Source organism: Ursus americanus, chromosome 29 (assembly GCF_024610735.1).
Source record: "Ursus americanus isolate L20-20 chromosome 29, mUrsAme1.1.p, whole genome shotgun sequence".
NCBI classification, from domain to species: domain Eukaryota; kingdom Metazoa; phylum Chordata; class Mammalia; order Carnivora; family Ursidae; genus Ursus; species Ursus americanus.
Genome location: NC_142155.1, coordinates 33,662,707 through 33,681,011, shown reverse-complemented (window position 1 = coordinate 33,681,011; position 18,305 = coordinate 33,662,707). Strand labels below are relative to the sequence as shown.

Genomic DNA, 18,305 nt, shown 5'->3' with positions numbered 1-18,305 from the left:
CACCAACCCACCAAGGGGCTCATCCTATCTTTGCAGCAGAAATGTTATGTCCTGGCCTCCAGGACGTGTGTAGGGGGTGCTTTAGTGAGCCATTCAATCTCATCGGCAGACCTCTAAACTGGTCTAAGAAACCAACTAACAGGTAAGTTAGCATTTATCCAGCATTGAGAAGTCACTTCAGTGGCTAGAAAGAAGGAATGTTTAAGCCAAATGAAACTCAAAAAGATAACATTTTATTTTCAGAGCAGCTGATGCGGTATCGAATCAGGTTTTCACAAATAAACAGGACAGTGTCTATTTGGTTACATCTCTGTTTGATGAACGCCTATCTGTGGGAACTGTAATAAATGTCCGAGAAGGCTAATGCCCGGAATCTTTTAAGTAAAATTCTTCTGGCTCTCCTTCTGAAAAAAGGATTGTGAGAACTTAAAAAAATGCTTTTCACTCAGGGGGAAAATCAAGCTAGAATGCCTCAGTGTTGTTTTGAAGGAATGCACCTTTTTAGGACAAGTCTATAAAACATCTTTATTTGTCACATATGATGTTTAAATATAACTTTGCTTTCAAGCTTCAAACTTTTTTTTTAAACCCCTGGTAAAATAAGACTTTTGGTTCACCTTAACAAAAACTGACCTAGGAAGAAACATTTTTAGCAAAATGTATTATAAAATTCACTAGAAAATACTGTCCTCTTTTTGCCAAAATGTTACATAAAATCCTTATTAAAAATACACACGTTACAAAAGAAAAAATGGTGACGATGCTAATACATAGTGCTCTGGATACGGGCCAAGGGACCTGCATTCCGGGGAACATACAGTTAAGTACACTAAATATTCTGATGTCAACTTATAATAGTGCAAACCTGAATAAATTACATCCTGAAATGGGAAGGCATGCAAGTCATTTGCTGAGAACAGAACATAACGAAGTCAGAACAGGAAGCAATCACAACACTATTTAAAAATGTTTTCGTTTTTATTACATTAATTTTTTTCAAAAATACTTTTCTTTACAATAGAACTCCTAGAAAATATTTACAACCTTCCTCTAATAAAATATAACAGCAGTTAAATATATTTGAAAATAAGATGGGTTTTTCCATAAAATATATCTGTTAACTTTTTATATACAAGCTTTCTCAAAGAGGTCTAAATTCACTAATGAAAAACCATCTGATAGTAAACAGTAACGGTGTTGAAGACATTAATCTTTAGGAAGAGAAGTTCTTTGGGGTGGGGAGGGTGAGGGAAGCCAGAACACCACACGTACATGCAGGCGGAATCATCTCAGAAGAAATGTAAGTGCAATATTTTACCATGAAGTCAATTTTCTAAGTTGATGTTGTCAAGAGATACTACTCCAGGAATTTGAACTGTCTCGTTAAGGAGGAGTTCTTTGGTTATTTCAAGTCAAAGATGCTTACGTTATACTGCATGAAAAATCAAAATTAAATTATGCATTACATTTTTGCCTTGGCAACTCCGTTTATTTTTAATGTTTAAAACTGGAACGGCTGGGCAAGTCTCCAAACACAGCAAGTACATTTGCTTTATAAACATGTTTCTGGGTGTTTGCTTCTCTGATAGAGAAGGCTTCATAGACCCGAGAGCAGACCCATTCCAGAATCACGCTCAGAAGCCGGCGCACGCAGAGGGAAGCAGTCACCGGGACAAGACGCAATCGGCTGATCTTACGGGATGGTTCTGGAACAATTCTGCCACAAAGTTGCTGCACACTGTCTAAGCAGTTCTAACTCGAAAACACGAGAGTATAACCTGTCTCAAATGACAGCAAATAAAACCTTTCTTTTGGCCTATAGGGAAGGGTGAAAGAAACCTCCAAGACTTTTTTTTTCCTCCCCGAAACGAAAAGAACCTTTATATTTATCTTCTGTCCATGGCTTTCCTGAGATTCAGAGAACACTGCCTATGCGGGGCCACAGTGGGCCACGAGTGCGTGCTAAAATGCTTCTGCCAGAGTCAAACTTAAAAGATGCTCACATCCTGTCCTCATGCTTCGGCTGACATTCTCTCTAATGTCAAGCTATTAATTAATGTACCAGCAAAGTAGCCTGGCACGATGGCACCCACCTACACAAGCTGGGGGAACCAGCCTTCCTGGGGTGGGGCAAGGCCTGAAAGCCCTCCTTCCAAAAGTCAGGCAGCATTAATGCTCAAGGGGAAGCCGCCAGGGGCAGTCCTCTCTGCTGGGCTGCGTCCCAGTCTGAAGACACTCATTTGCCCTAACGGGGGAGGGGACAGTCTGACTCGGCTCAAAAGCCTGAGCTAAATGCCATTTTTGAAGGATTACAGGCTTATTACCTTCAAGTACAAACAGCAACCCTGCTACAGGGACAGGAGGAAGCAGAGCAGAGTTCTGTAGCTTGAAGAATTCTAGAAGCGCTTTGGTAAATGACTTGAATGAATACATTCCTTGTTTGATTGCAAATATTGGTAGCTGAAGTGGTATCTGAAACCACTATTATTGGCCTTTAATGCTATTTCACTTGTATTTGCTATTAAATTGGTTAGGAAACAGTCCAGCAAAGGTGAATGACAGCAAAATCCCAGTGAATGAGGTTTCACAGTAATTCCAAGTGACACAAAGTAATTCCAGAACTCCATGGACCATTAACAGTGTTGCAAAAAACAATGGGCTCTTCCAGTCTAGTTTTTGGGCAAAAGAACACTTCTCGGTGTTCTGGAATGTGTGCCCCTTAACCACTCTCCCTAAACAGCCCCGGCAACCCCAGAGTTGGGGTTATTTTCCTCTAGACGGCTCACGCCGAGACATGGCTCTGCCAACCCACGAATTGGAGCCACCTAGTTCCCCAGGGGAGCACGGAAGAGGAAGCACTTGCGCTAGGAACCAGGTCCTCAGTAAAGCGCGGCCTTGGAGTGAAAGCCTGAAATCGTACAGTACGCCTGGAAACAGGCCAACGGTGAGAGGTGAGACAGGGAGAAAACTCATTTTCACATTTGGTCAACTTTCCAAATGGTGTACGTGCTAGGGGAAAGCCGTGTAACACAAGGGCTTGCTTTGCTCACTGGAAAGCTATCCCTTAGCACAGAATCTTCTGGCAGAGACTCCAAGTTCACTGCAAACTACAGAATGAGGTCAGAACAGAACAAAAATAACTCTTAGTGGGGAAGGGTGGCCCAAGGCCCCAACACGACGAGGGTAGCCTGCTTCACACACGCATACACACCCACACGCTCACGGCAAGCTTTGGGGTCAAAGGCAGCGAGGATGGTGGACATCTGAAAGCAAAAGAACATTGAAGGTCAGGTTTATTCCCTGCCAGGAATGAGTTCGTGGGAATGTAGCCCAGATGAAACACCTCTTAAATAGAGTTGTGCCAATTATTTATTCCCTCCAACCTCCCACAGAAACATTGATTTTTTTAAATAAAAGGAAAGAAACTGAAAAAAAAAATTTTTTTTTTCTCTAAACCTGAATGAAACGACCACTTTTTTAAACAGGTAGTTTAAAATGGTTACAAAACGAGCAGGGAGTCCCGGTTTCCTGATTAACGAAGACGTTGGCCGTGGGTGTTGGCTGTCTCTGCGTGACAAGCGGGAGCCTTACAGTTCCGCGTCACCCTGAAGCAAAACCGAATCTTGGTCATCCAAGAGGAGATCCGTGTCCACGACCTCGGCCTCTTCCATGACGCCTCCCAGCTGCTGGACAACGTCGCCATCGAGGATGTCCACGTCCTTCATGGGTTTGATGAGGCTCAGCTGGTCCAGGGGCAGCAGCCCCGGCGTCCCCGCAGGCCCCGTAGTCCTCTCGATGGTGGCGGCCATCTCGGCGGCAAAAGCCGCCTTCTGAGCCTTTTGTCTCTGCTGTTCCTCCTGCTGCCTGTGTGTTTTCATGTGTGCATTTCGGCTCTTGATCTTGAAGAAGACTCTAAAAACGAAGCAAAAGCAGCACGTGAAAGGTGGGAGATGGGAGTTCTCGGAAATCTGGGCGTCCTGAAGGGAATAGGGGCTGTGTGGTCTAACATCTGGTTTGGGGGGCTTTGACAAGAGTCCCCGGGTCCCCTAGGACCTCCTGCCCTGTGACTTGTGGCCTCTCCTCTCCAAGCTTTACCAGGGAAAGCGGGTGGGGACAGTGTCAGGCTTCCTCCCCGTGACAATGGAGGATGGATTCTCAAAGGTCTTCCCGTCCACCCGTGGTCCGCAGCACGTGTCTTTCTCCTCCGTTAGCTTCCCCGTCTCTCCTCATCACAACCCGAGAATCCCTCAATCATGCTGCTGGGCTCTGACAGTTCCCATAATAAAACCCATCACCGGCATTTGCTTCTCTCCCTGCTCTTCCACAGGCAAATTTCTTGAAGGCTCTGCCTGGTCCTTCACACTTGGTATATTCCTCTTTCCTCCACCCTCTCCAGCTGGACTCTTGTACCCTCCACTGCAGCTCCAACCTTCTTCTCAAGGTCACCAGTCACTCTCTGTGGCCAAATCCAATGCCCCCCATTCCATCTTTATTGTACTTGCCTTCTGAGCTGCACCCACCACTCCTTTTCGCCTAAGACCCCTTCTCGTTGGCCATTATACTATCATAATTTCTACCTTTCAGGTTTAGAAGGAAATAGTAGCTCTCAGTTGTGGGTAATTTTGCCTCCCCAGGGGCACTGGTGACGTCTGGAGACATTTCTGACTGTCACAACTCGAGGGGAGGATGGTATTTCTCGAGTCCAGTGAGCAGAGGCCAGGGGCATGGCTACATATCGTATAGTGCGGAGGGCGGCCCCTTCTTCCCCAAACAAGGACTTATCAGACCCAAATGTCACTGCTGAGGTTGAGAAACTCCGAGACAAGGGGCCCACAAACGATGGTCAGTGGACCAAATCCAGCCCGCTGACTTTTTCTAAATGAAGTTTTACAGGAACACGGCCAAGTCTATTTGTGTATGGCCCGTCTACAGCTGCTCCGCCCGCAAACATACAGCTGAAGAGCCGTGACACAGACCGTACGGCCTGCAAAGCCTGAAATATTTCTCCCTGAACCTTTTCCAGAAACCGTTTGCCCAGATGTGAGGCTGCCTCTTTTGGGAGAGGGGGTGGCACGAACACCCCGCATTCATTCGTGAGCTCATGAAGGGAAATGGAAAAAAAACCCTCTGATTTCGAAGACAAGCGGACTTGATGAATCACAATTGCACATATTGAAACCGTTTCATGTAATGAACATAATTTCAGCAGCTAAAACAGGCGCTCGGCAAACATTTGCCTGTTATTCCTACTCCGGAAAACCAGAGAAAATATTTCTATTCTCCACAAAATCGTAACTGGAGTTATGGTATTAAAAGGTCCCAAGCAACATAAAAACAAGACAAGAAAAACACTTAATGGATGTCACTGAGAGAGAGAGCCAGAAAGCACAAGATGCTAATTCTGGTCTGAAAATGTCCTTTGTCTCCACCTGGTGGAATAAGGAGTTGCAGCCTGTGTGTAGCCCACGAGTGTGTGTTGGCTCCCCTCAGGGGACAGGTGGGAGATAAAGGGCATCAGCCTGGAGACGGTTCCTTACGTCAAGTCAGGAAGCCTAATGATCCATCTGGGGGGCTCACCTCCCCATGGTAGGATGCAGGGGATACCTTGTCCCGGCTCTGCAGAGAACGCGGGGCAGCCACACTAGAGCCATCTCCCCCATCTCTGTGCCTCACGGAGAGAAGATGCCGCTAATTCCCCCTCACCGTGGCGCGTCCAGCGCCGCCAGACGGAGTCAGGTTTACTCAGAGGCTGAGAGAGCCGGCCTGGGTCCGGCTGCACGGCCTGAATCCCGACTCAGATGTGCGCTGTGACAAACACCTCACCCTTTCTGTGCCTCAATTTCTCGGCTTGTCAAAAACAGCTACTGAAAATGCCTACCCTATCGCGCTCAAGATTCCATTAATCAATACCTGTGCAGGTCCTTTAAAACCGTGCCAGGCAAACAGCACCTGAGAAATGGCAGGGGCTAGCAAGTTGTCGGGAACAGCCTCACGAGTATTACAGCGAGGTCCCGGCTGGCCTCAGTCACGCAACGAAGGATGCTAAAGGAAGTCACTCCCGGCAACCCCTCCAGGTCAGGCGGACTCGCGGAGAAGTGGGGTTCTGCCCTGGACGCCGTGGGAGGGAACCGTCACTGATACTTTCCACCTCAGATAAGCAGACCAACAGGATGGAGCAGTGGTCAGGAGCCCGGGCTCTGGCCTTCAACAGAGATAGGTCCAAATCTCAGCTCCGCTCCCATCGAGGGTGTGACCTGAGGCCAGTCATTTTACCTAACTTTCAGTCTTTATTTGTATGACCAGGATAAAAACCACCTCTGCATCACATGGAGTTTCTGTGTGAGGTGTCTGAGCGCTCACGCATAGAGCATGTCACAAAACACGTGCTCAGCAAGTGCTGGATGCTACTATCACTGCCTACTGTCAGTTTTCCTTAGTTGTCTTAAATTAGACTTAAAACAACAGGCATGACAAATAGGCTTTATCTCCTGAGTCAACCCCATCCATTGGTTGTGCCTGCTTGATGCATTCACGTGGAAAAGATCTGAGGTCCTGTCTTAAGATGACAGCGAAGGGTGTAGCAATCGGTTAGTGATGTCTGCCCCAGACACAGGACGGGGCCAGCAGTGGGAGGATAGTTCCTGCTAGGTGTTTCAGAGCCAGTCTCAAATCACTCAGCGGGAATGCAAGGAGAGCAACACTTGTGAACATGGTTTGGGTGTGAAGGGATGGAGTGGGAACAGAGTCCTACCCATCATTTCTTAAAAAGGAGTGAAGTTTTTGTTACTAGAGGTTTGCCCTGAAGTCGTCTGTCCTTATTAGGCATGAGGATATCAGAATGACCGTATTCTGAGTCAGAGACGAGGTCCACCCACCCTGAGGCTCCGTGCAGACTGCAAGGATGATATGAGGGAGTATTTGGAAACACTGGGTTCTTTTTTCTAGCTGAAGAAACCTCAGACCATCTTGGCCCGGTCTCCACAGAGCAATTATTCATCACAAACTCAGATTCGGTCCCCGGTCCAATTGCACGTACTTGCCACACTCCTTGCAGGGGAAGATGGTAGTGGGGTCTGTCTCGCCGCTGGTGGTGCTGTGAGAGGGGGAGCTCTTCACCGAGCAGTACCCACTCTGGGCGCTGCCCGGCTTCTGCTTCCCGGAAGGGATGGCCCCCCGGGCTTTGGTCACCTGGTTGGTGCCACCGTGGATGCGAGCGTGGCCGTTCAGTGCCTGTCGGGAGCTGAACACCTGGGGAAGAAAGGGAGTGACATGACATCTACAGTCCTGAAAAGGAAATTAGGGTTATTAGTTACTCAATGGTGAAACACATGATACTTGAAACAGTGTCTAATGACGGGGCGCGGGGGTTTTACGTAAGCAAACTTTGGACACAGGCATGAAAAGGTCAAGGTCAAATACTACCACCACAAACACCATGCCCGTAAAAAACCACATTGTTGTTACACCTGGAGGACAAGAAACACTGTGGCACAGTCTGAAGGACAAAGCTCCTGTCTAGCAGTCGGGGGGCTGGGGGGCGAGATCCAGCATCCCTGTCTCACAGGGAGGGCCGCTGGGCCATTTCCCCGTCGCACACTTGATTTTTCCCCCATCTGTAAGGTGACGGAGTTGACCAGCTCTCAAACTCTTTTTTTTTTAAGTTGGAAATGGCCTCCCCTCCCCTGCCCTCCCCCCTTTTCTTTCCTCCTTCCCTTTCCTTTCTTTCTCTTACTTTAAGAAAAACAGAACAAAACAAAACAAACCAGGTCTTGCTCAAAAGCTCCAAGTGAAAAGCAGAGGTGCTTTGGCTGCAATAGAGCCAGCACCCCCGAAGGGAGCCTATTTGCTCAGCTCTGTCTCTGCACCATGGAAAGCCCTAGCACCCCAAGAAACACAGTTGGAAAGACACTGATAAATTCTGTTTATTATATCCAAGCCTCAATCAGTGGCCAACTGTCGAAGCAATGTTTCAGACTCCCGAATTTTCCTGTGGGACGATAAAAAGGGGCAGGACCTGGACAGTCTTTAGAAACTTGCCATAAAGCAGGCCCTCCTGACCTCAGTACGACTGACATTTGGGGCTGGATAGTTTTTGGTGGAGGGGGGGCCGTGTGAAGTAGGACGTTTAGCAGTGCCCCTGGCCTCTTCCCAGGAGAGACCAACAGCGCCTCTCCAGATGTGACAGAGATATCTCCGGACATTGCCACATGTTCTTGGGGAACAAAACCATTCCCAGTTGAGCACCGCTACTGTAAAGAGATACAATCCACTCCCCTGAATTTGAAGAGCCCCAACTTCCAGCTTGTTAAACACATCAGCCAACAGGCATACCCACGGAGCCGTAGGTGGTTTGCTCTGGGTGAAATTCCTGAGTTCTGTTTACGGCCTTACTGGGGAAAAAATAAAGCTATGGCTGATTGAGCAACCGAAACCTCCATAGGCTCAGGCAAGGAATAAGACCAACATGCTTTTTCCCTGTGAATTTTAAAAATCATTAAAAGAATATCCAGCTTGCCGAGCATTTCTGATGGGGAAAAGTGAAAGATGACTTCCCACTCAGTCAAGAAGCTACCGTACACAACTATGAGTTGATGAAACAGTGAATTTCTAAACAAATTCACCCAGAAATGCTGTCATTTAAAGTTACATCTTAACCACCCCTGAGAGGAAGAGCTCTACACAAAATGGAAACGACTCGGTGATGCTTCCAGGTCATTAAACATCAAAGAGAGAAACAAGCTAGCAATTTCTTATGTTCTCTTCGAAGCTAATGCAAAATGTATATATCCTTTTTCCTTACTTTTTCATTTTCTTTCTCAAATGTAAAATGAAGTGAATTTTTGCTTTGGTATCTAAATATTTTAAAGACTATTGCCTTTTCCATCTAAGTGACAGATTCATCCAGCAGCATTCTAGAAGACAGTATTGTCCTGTATAATATACAAGCAAAGATAAACACCAGCTTGGAGAAAACAGGGTTTCTTGTAAGGGAGTAACATTCTCATTTTTTGAGTAATACCTGTAGAACTCACCTGTACAGGTGTGCCTGGCTTTAAGAAATCTAATGGGAAAAGTTCAACAATTCAGACTAGAGGGGGACGGGTGGGGGTCTGAAAGTCTTAAGTTAACAGCTTAAAAAAATATACCCTTTAAAATCCACTGGGAGCCTTAGACCAATCAGTATAGGTTCGTAAGGCCTTCCTTAGTGCTAAGAATGATCAAACGGTGCATCTGTTTTATTTTAGCTGAATGACATTTCCAACGTACTTGAAAAGTCCTGGGTCAAATAATTATACAGACTCCCTTTCAGCTTGTTCACATGATTAATTTGCTTAGTAAAAATATTTTTTTGGTTCTCCCCAAAAATATACAAGGATAAACTTTGGCTACATCTTTGTAATGACTTTCTCAAATTTCAAATTAATGACACTTGAGAGAGTTAAGATGGTGGAGGAGTAGGGGACCCCTTTTTCAGCCGGTCCCCCGAGTCGAGCTGGATAGGTACCAGACCAGCCTAAACAACCACGGAACCAGCCTGAGACGCAGGAAGATACATCTGGATCTCTACAAATGAACATCTCCAGCGCTGAGTATTGAGGTACGAAGCGGGGAGCCATGAAACCGTGCACAGATATCGGAAGATAAACGGAAGGGGGAGGGAGCCACCACGTTCGGGTGCCGGGAAGCGGCAGCCACTTGCACGGGGGAGCGGACGGGCTCGGTGGTCGGCACCCGCAAAACAGCAGACTGAGACCGTGAGCCAGGTGCGCGCGCCACCAGGCATCTCGCGGAACCCCGGAATCCCGGTGCGCTCACTGGATCCAGACTGAGACCGGGAGATCCGGGAGCGCGCGCGGGGCGGCTGGCGGCTGGCGGCATTAGAAACACAAAGGACAGAGACGCGCCGGCGCTGGAAGTGAGGGCTGGGACGCCGGGTGTGGGGCGCACATCCCGGGACGCTGCAGGGTTGAGCAGCACCAACAGAAACAGAGTTAAAGTGGCCAGAACATTAGTAGAGAACGGGCCGCAATCCCTCTGTTCTGTGACAGAGGCTGAAATTTGGCCGCTGCTGCTCTGACTCTCAGAAGAGGCACAGCAAACCGCCAGGGAAAGCCGCCAGAGAACAAAAGCCTGGAAATACCGGCTCAGGGAGTGCCCATCCCCATCCCCCCTCGCAGGGGCACGGAGACTCTACCCAAACAGGGCTGCCTGAGTATCGGCGCGGCAGGTCCTCCCCCAGAAGGCAGGCTGAAAAATCAAGAAGCCCACAACCCGGGCGCCTGGGTGGCGCAGTCATTGAGCGCCTGCCTTCGGCTTAGGGCGTGATCCCGGCGTTCCGGAAAGGAGTCCCTCATCGGGCTCCTCCTCTGGGAGCCTGCTTCTTCCTCTCCCACTCCCCTGCTTCTGTTCCCTCTCTCGCTGGTTGGCTGCCACATAAATAAATAAATAAAATCTTTAAAGAAGAAGCCCACATCCCTAAGATCCCTATAAAACAAGGGGCACGGCCTGGGACCCAGTCAATAATTTGGGCTCTGGACAACCCCGCAACCTCTCTTCATCAGAATGACAAGAAGGAGAAGCCCCCCCCAGCAAAGAAAAGACAGTGAGACTGTGGCCTCTGCCACAGAAATAATGGATATGGATGTAACCAAATTATCAGAAATGGAATTCAGAGTAACAATGGTCAAAATGATGAGTAGAATTGAAAAAACTAGGGGCGCCTGGGTAGCGCAGTCGTTAAAGCGTCTGCCTTCGGCTCAGGGCGTGATCCTGGTGATCCGGGATCGAGTCCCACATCAGGCTCCTCCGCTGGGAGCCTGCTTCTTCCTCTCCCACTCCCCCTGCTGTGTTCCCTCTCTCGCTGGCTGTCTCTCTGTCACATAAATAAATAAAATCTTTAAAAAAAAAAAAAAAAAAAAGAATTGAAAAAACTATTAACGAAAAGGTTACTGAGAATATAGAATCCCTAAGGACAGAAATGAGAGCGAATCTGACAGAAATTAAAAATTCTATGAGCCAAATGCAGGCAAAACTAGAGGCTCTGACAGCCAGGGTCACAGGAGCAGAGGAACGGGTTAGTGAATTGGAGGATGGGTTAATAGAGGAAAAAACCAAAATAGAAGCTGCTCTTAAAAAAATCCAAGCCCATGAATGTAGGTTACGGGAGATTACTGACTCAATGAAACGATCCAATGTTAGAATCATCGGCATCCCTGAGGGGGTGGAGAAAAACAGAGGTCTAGAAGAGATATCTGAACAAATTGTAGCTGAAAACTTCCCTAATCTAGCGAGGAAAACAAACATTCATGTCCAAAAGGCAGAGAGGACCCCTCCCAAGCTCAACCACGACAAACCTACGCCACGTCACGTCATAGTGCATTTCGCAAATATCAGATCCAAGGATACAGTATTGAAAGCGGCCAGGGCAAAGAAATCTCTCACGTACCAAGGCAAAGGCATCAGAATTACGTCAGACCTGTCTACACAGACCTGGAATGAGAGAAAGGGTTGGGGGAGCATATTTAAAGCTCTTTCAGAGAAAAACATGCAGCCAAGGATCCTTTATCCAGCAAGGCTGTCATTCAGAATTGATGGAGAAATAAAGACATTTCAGAATCGCCAGTCACTAACCAATTTCGTAACCAAGAAACCAGCCCTACAGGAGATATTACGGGGGGTTCTATAAAAGTAAAAGGCCCCAAGAGTGATACAGAACAGAAAGTCACAGCCAATACAAAGACTTTACTGGCAACATGGCATCATTAAAATCATATCTCTCAGTACTCAGTCTTAATGTGAATGGCTTAAATGCTCCCATAAAACGCCACAGGGTTGCAAATTGGATAAAAAGAAATGACCCATCCATTTGCTGTCTACAAGAGACTCATTTCAAACCCAAAGATGCATTCAGACTGAGAGTAAGGGGATGGAGTACCATCTTTCACGCAAATGGACCTCAAAAGAAAGCTGGGGTAGCAATTCTCATATCAGATAAATTGGATTTTAAACTACAGACTATAGTTAGAGATGCAGAAGGGCACTATATTATTCTTAAAGGAAGTATTCAACAAGTGGATATGACAATTATAAATATATATGCCCCCAACAGGGGAGCAGCAAGATACACAAGCCAACTCTTAACCAGAATAAAGAGACATATAAATAAAAATACATTAATAGTAGGGGACCTCAACACTCCACTATCAGAAATAGACAGAACACCCTGGCAAAAACTAAGCAAAGAATCAAAGGCTTTGAATGCCATACTCGACGAGTTGGACCTCATAGATATATATAGAACACTACACCCCAGAACCAAAGAATACTCATTCTATTCTAATGCCCATGGAACATTCTCAAGAACAGACCATGTTCTGGGACACAAAACAGGTCTCAACTGATACCAAAAGATTGAAATTATCCCCTGCATATTCTCAGACCACAACGCTCTGAAACTGGAACTCAACCACAAGGAAAAATTTGCAAGAAACTCAAACACTTGGAGACTAAGAACCATCCTGCTCAGGAATGACTCGATAAACCAGGAAATCAAAAATCAAATTAAACAATTTATGGAGACCAATGAGAATGAAAATACAACAGTCCAAAACCTATGGGATACTGCAAAGGCAGTCCTAAGGGGGAAATACATAGCCATCCAAGCCTCACTCAAAAGAATAGAAAAATCTAAAATGCAGTTTTTATATTCTCACCTCAAGAAGCTGGAACAGCAACAGAGGGACAGGCCTAATCCACGCACGAGGAAGCAGTTGACCAAAATTAGAGCTGAAATCAATCAAGCAGAAACCAGAAGTACAGTAGAGCAGATCAACAGGACTAGAAGCTGGTTCTTTGAGAGAATCAATAAAATTGACAGACCACTGGCAACACTTATCCAAAAGAAAAGAGAAAGGACCCAGATTATTAAAATTATGAATGAAAAAGGAGAGGTCACGACGAACACCATTGAAATTGGAAGGATTAGTAGAAATTTTTATCAACAGCTATATGCCAATAAACTAAGCAATCTGGAAGAGATGGAATCCTTCCTGGAAACCTATAAACTGCCAAGATTGAAAGAGGAAGAAATTGATTTCTTAAACAGGCCAATTAATTATGAAGAAATTGAGTCAGTGATAAATAACCTTCCAAATAACAAAACTCCAGGCCCGGATGGTTTTCCTGGGGAATTCTACCAAACATTCAAAGAAGAAATAATACCTATTCTCCTAAAGCTATTTCAAAAAATAGAAACAGAAGGAAAGCTACCAAACTCATTCTATGAGGCCAATATTACCTTGATCCCCAAACCAGGCAAAGACCCCCTCAAAAAGGAGAATTACAGACCGATCTCCCTAATGAATATGGACGCCAAAATCCTCAACAAGATACTTGCTAATAGAATCCAACAGTACATTAAAAGGATTATCCATCACGATCAAGTGGGATTCATACCTGGGATGCAAGCGTGGTTCAACATTTGCAAATCGATCAGCGTGATACATCATATCAACAAGAAAAGACTCAGGAACCATATGATCCTCTCAATCGATGCCGAAAAAGCATTTGACAAAATACAGCATCCTTTCCTGGTTAAAACCCTTCAGAGTGTAGGAATAGAAGGTACATTTCTCAATCTCATAAAAGCCATCTATGAAAAGCCTACTGCAAATATTATTCTCAATGGGGAAAAGCTGGAAGCCTTTCCCTTAAGATCAGGAACTCGACAAGGATGCCCACTCTCGCCACTATTATTCAACATAGTACTAGAAGTCCTTGCAACAGCAATCAGATGACAAAAAGGGATCAAAGGTATTCAAATCGGCAAAGAAGAAGTCAAAATGTCTCTCTTCGCAGATGACATGATACTCTATATGGAAAACCCAAAAGAAGCCACTCCCAAACTATTAGAAGTTATAGAGAAATTCAGTAACGTGGCGGGATACAAAATCAATGCTCAGAAATCAGTTGCATTTCTATACACGAATAACGAGACTGAAGAAAGAGAAATTAGGGAATCCATCCCATTTACAATAGCACCAAAAACTATACGTTACCTTGGAATTAACTTAACCAGAGACGTAAAGGACCTATATTCTAGAAACTATAAATCACTCTTGAAAGACATTGAGGAAGACATAAAAAGATGGAAAGATATTCCATGCTCATGGATCGGAAGAATTAACATAGTTAAAATGTCCATGCTACCCAGAGCAATCTACACTTTCAATGCTATCCCGATCAAAATACTGAGGACATTTTTCAAAGAACTGGAACAAATAGTCCTTAAATTTGTATGGAAACAGAAAAGGCCCCAATCTCCAAGGAACTGTTGAAAAGGAAAAACAAAGCTGGGGGCATCACAATGCCGGATTTCAAGCTGTACTACAAAGCTGTGATCACAAAGACAGCATGGTACTGGCACAAAAACAGACACATAGACCAATGGAACAGAATTGAGAGCCCAGAAATGGACCCTCGGCTCTTTGGGCAACTAATATTTGATAAAGCAGGAAAAAACATCCGGTGGGAAAAAGACAGTCTCTTCAATAAATGGTGCTGGGAAAATTGGTCAGCTACATGCAAAAGAATGAAACTTGACCACTATCTCACACCATACACAAAAATAAACTCCAAATGGATGAAAGACCTCGATGTGAGACAGGAATCCATCAAAATTCTAGAGGAGAACATAGGCAGCAACCTCTACGACATCGGCCAAAACAACCTTGTTCATGACACATCCCCAAAGGCAAGAGAAACAAAAGATAAAATGAACTTATGGGACTTCATCAAGATTAAAAGTTTCTGCACAGCCAAGGAAACAGTCAGAAAAACTAAGAGGCAGCCCACGGAATGGGAGAATATATTTGCAAATGACACTACAGATAAAGGACTGGTATCCAAGATCTACAAAGAACTTCTCAAACTCAATACACAAGAAACAAATAAATAAATCAAAAAATGGGCAGAAGATATGAACAGACACTTTTCCAACAAAGACATACAAATGGCTAACAGACACATGAAAAAATGTTCAAAATCATTAGCCATCAAGGAAATTCAAATCAAAACCACAGAGATACCACCTTACACCAGTTAGAATGGCAAAAATAGACAAGGCAAGAGACAACAATTGTTGGAGAGGATGTGGAGAAAGGGGATCCCTCCTACATTGTTGGTGGGAATGCAAGTTGGTACAGCCACTCTGGAAAACAGTGTGGAGGTCCCTTCAAAAGTTAAAAATTGAGCTACCCTATGATCCAGCCATTGCACTACTGGGTGTTTACCCCAAAGATACAGACGTAGTGAAGAGAAGGGCCATATGCACCCCAATGTTCATAGCAGCAATGTCCACAATAGCTAAATCGTGGAAGGAGCCGAGATGCCCTTCAACAGATGACTGGATTAAGAAGCTGTGGTCCATATATACAATGGAATATTACTCAGCTATCAGAAAGAACGAGTTCTCAACATTTGCTACAACATGGACGGCACTGGAGGAGATAATGCTAAGTGAAATAAGTCAAGCAGAGAAAGACAATTATCATATGATTTCTCTCATCTATGGAACATAAGAACTAGGATGATCGGTAGGAGAAGAAAGGGATAAAGAAAGGGGGGGTAATCAGAAGGGGGAATGAAACATGAGAGACTATGGACTATGAGAAACAAACTGAGGGCTTCAGAGGGGAGGGGAGTGGGGGAATGGGATAGGCTGGTGATGGGTAGTAAGGAGGGCACGTATTGCATGGTGCACTGGGTGTTATACGCAAGTAATGAATCATCGAGCCTTACATCGGAAACCGGGGATGTACTGTAGTATGGTGACTAACATAATATAATAAAAAATCATTAAAAAAAAAATTAATGACATTTGAATGATAACACTTGATGGAATACGAAACGCAAAACCTTCCAGACAGGTGAGATGGCCAGGAACGGGGGGCAAGTTGTTATAAAAGGGCAAGCCTTTTCTGTGGGCTCCCCGCAGGGCATTTCAATGCCTGCTTACAGGGCAGGACCCAGTGTCACAAGGCCCTGAGGGGTGGAGGGGCACCAAGAAACACGGGGTGTAAGTTCTGGAGGCCAAGGCTCATTGCAGAACCATGCATGGTGGCTCTGAAGAGCTCTGGATCCCATGCTTCCTGAGGGTAGGGACCTTCTCTGCGGCCCCTGAGTGCCCAGCACAGCAACATCTGCTGGCTGAACGAGTAAGGAAATGAAAAGACAGCGGAAAAAACACACAGCAATGTGGCATTCCCCTTGTGAAACTTTCCTTGCTGCAACTGCACCCTTTCTAAAATGCATTGCCTTAAAGCCAGGCACAGCCCATCGCCCTCCTAGTCCCAGGTCCCCGAAGGACGCAGCGACACTTACAGCCCCGCAGTTGGGCATCTCACAGATGAAGGAGCCGGAGGGCTGGCCGAGGGCCTGCAGCGGTGGCCCCTCCGCGGGAGCCAGCACGGGGCCTGGCGGTGGTTCGGGAGACTTGGGCACTTCGCTCTCCTCTTCTCTGGCGGATTTCCTATCTTCTTCCGGGTCCTCGTCCTCCTCTAACTCCTCTTCTTCTTCACTCGTCTGGTGGTGAGGCAGTAAAAGCAAGAGAGGGGACATCCCCAAATGGCACTTTTAGTGATAAACAGAGCCACCAGCCAGAGGAGGAGAGAGGGGCTGAACACGGGGGCATTCTTTCTGCCTAAGGGATGGTGACAGAGCCCTATGGGGAGGGCTATGGACTCTACCAGGTCAGTCACTGGGCGCTTAAGGCTTTGAGGTCGAGGAAGTCCCCCTGCCCCACTCTGGGTCCCCTCATCACTTATATAAAAATATGCTAAGGCAGGGAGGAGAGATTTGTGTGTAGAGTTTCTCCCCCTTGTTCAAGACCAGCAGACCTTGAAACGAATTAAAACTCAGTTGTGAGCAGCTCTGTCTCCCCAAGAGAGGGTTTTCAAGCAGCAACGATACAGTGGAAACCCCTCTGGAGAGACACTAAAAGCCCATATAATGATTTGTTTCCAGGCCTTAGGATACATTTCCATGCAAGATGCCCCACATATCTGGTCTGACCCATGGCCTGTAGAAAGCATGGGACCCATGGTGCTCTGATGGGCTCCTGCTTGCTCTTGTCAAAAAAGAATCCAAGAGTGAACAACAACAACTTTGTGGAGAGAAAAGGGGAAGGGATAACCCCCCTTACCCTGCTTTTTTTTTTTTTTTTTTTTTTTAGACTGTCATCATGGGCTTGGAGAAATGCCTGCTAGAGGCATTCTATGAAAAAGAACATGGAAAATATTAGTAGCCTCGCTGCTACTGTGCCCCCTCCCCCTACTTCAGAACAGCAGCCAGGTGGAGAACAAAGCAGAAAGTCCTGCCTTCCCCAGAGTCTCTGGAGCAGCCCGGCATCCTACTGTGGGAGGGTTGGGATGGAAGGCAGGGACGCAGGAGGCCCTCAGCCTACTTCTTGTTTAACTGCCTTACTCTGCTTCCTCCGTCCTCACGGAGGGATGCTGGCTCCTCCAGGCTGAGGAATGACTGAGGCTCAGGCTGAGAAAGGTTCTATGTTACGTCAATCTCATTCCAGCTTCTGTTTCACAGCGCTTCACAGTTTACAAAGCATTTTCACGTTTGCGGTCTCACCCAACAAGCCAGAAACATCCTCCCATTTTACAGATGAGTAAACAAAAGGCATGTCCTGGTGCCTCCAGCCCTGACAGGCCGGTTGGGTCTGCCAGGCTCTGCTTAAAGCACAGGCGTTCCGGTTTGGTTTATCCCAGACAGTGATGTAACTCTGGGGGCGCCTACCATTCATAGAACCCAGAAGGGAAAATTCCCGAAAAGGACGAAGATTTCTAAGAGTAAAGCAGTGGGGCGCCTGGGTGGCACAGTGGTTAAGCGCCTGCCTTCGGCTCAGGGCGTGATCCCGGCATTATGGGATTGAGCCCCACATCAGGCTCCTCCGCTAGGAGCCTGCTTCTTCCTCTCCCACTCCCCCTGCTTGTGTTCCCTCTCTCGCTGGCTGTCTCTTTGTCGAGTAAATAAATAAAATCTTTAAAAAAAAAAAAAAAAGAGTAAAGCAGTACCCTGGGATCCAGAAACCACAAGCTTTCTCTCTCCAGTCTGGATTGGGGGCAGGGGAGAAAGACAATGCCAGTCAGTACGGGGCCTCTAACATTCCCACACTGTTCCACTGCTGTCCGCATTTAATACCATATACATGCATATTTGAGATGATGCAGCGACAGGGCGTACTTAAGAAATGGCTTCAGTTTCCAGTGGGTTCATTATGATGAACTAGTAGCGAT

The 18,305-nt window shown here is 46.2% G+C and overlaps 1 protein-coding gene across 9 annotated transcripts in view; it reads right to left on the bottom strand.

The window, feature by feature from the left end:
* Positions 1 to 211: 211 nt before the first annotated feature.
* TRERF1 (transcriptional regulating factor 1) overlaps positions 212 to 18,305 on the bottom strand; it is a 206,294-nt gene continuing 188,200 nt past the window's right edge. For 6 of the 9 annotated variants that reach the window (XM_087857120.1, XM_087857119.1, XM_087857121.1 and 3 more), the window contains 3 exons: positions 16,381 to 16,581; positions 7,037 to 7,284; positions 212 to 3,912 (listed from right to left, as the gene is read on the bottom strand). In XM_087857120.1, the coding sequence (XP_087713246.1) occupies positions 3,588 to 3,912; positions 7,037 to 7,284; positions 16,381 to 16,581 (774 nt within the window). In that variant the 3' untranslated portion in view covers positions 212 to 3,587. The remainder of the gene's footprint in view (positions 3,913 to 7,036; positions 7,285 to 16,380; positions 16,582 to 18,305) is intronic. The other 3 variants (XM_087857122.1, XM_087857124.1, XM_087857127.1) reach the window with 1 other exon arrangement.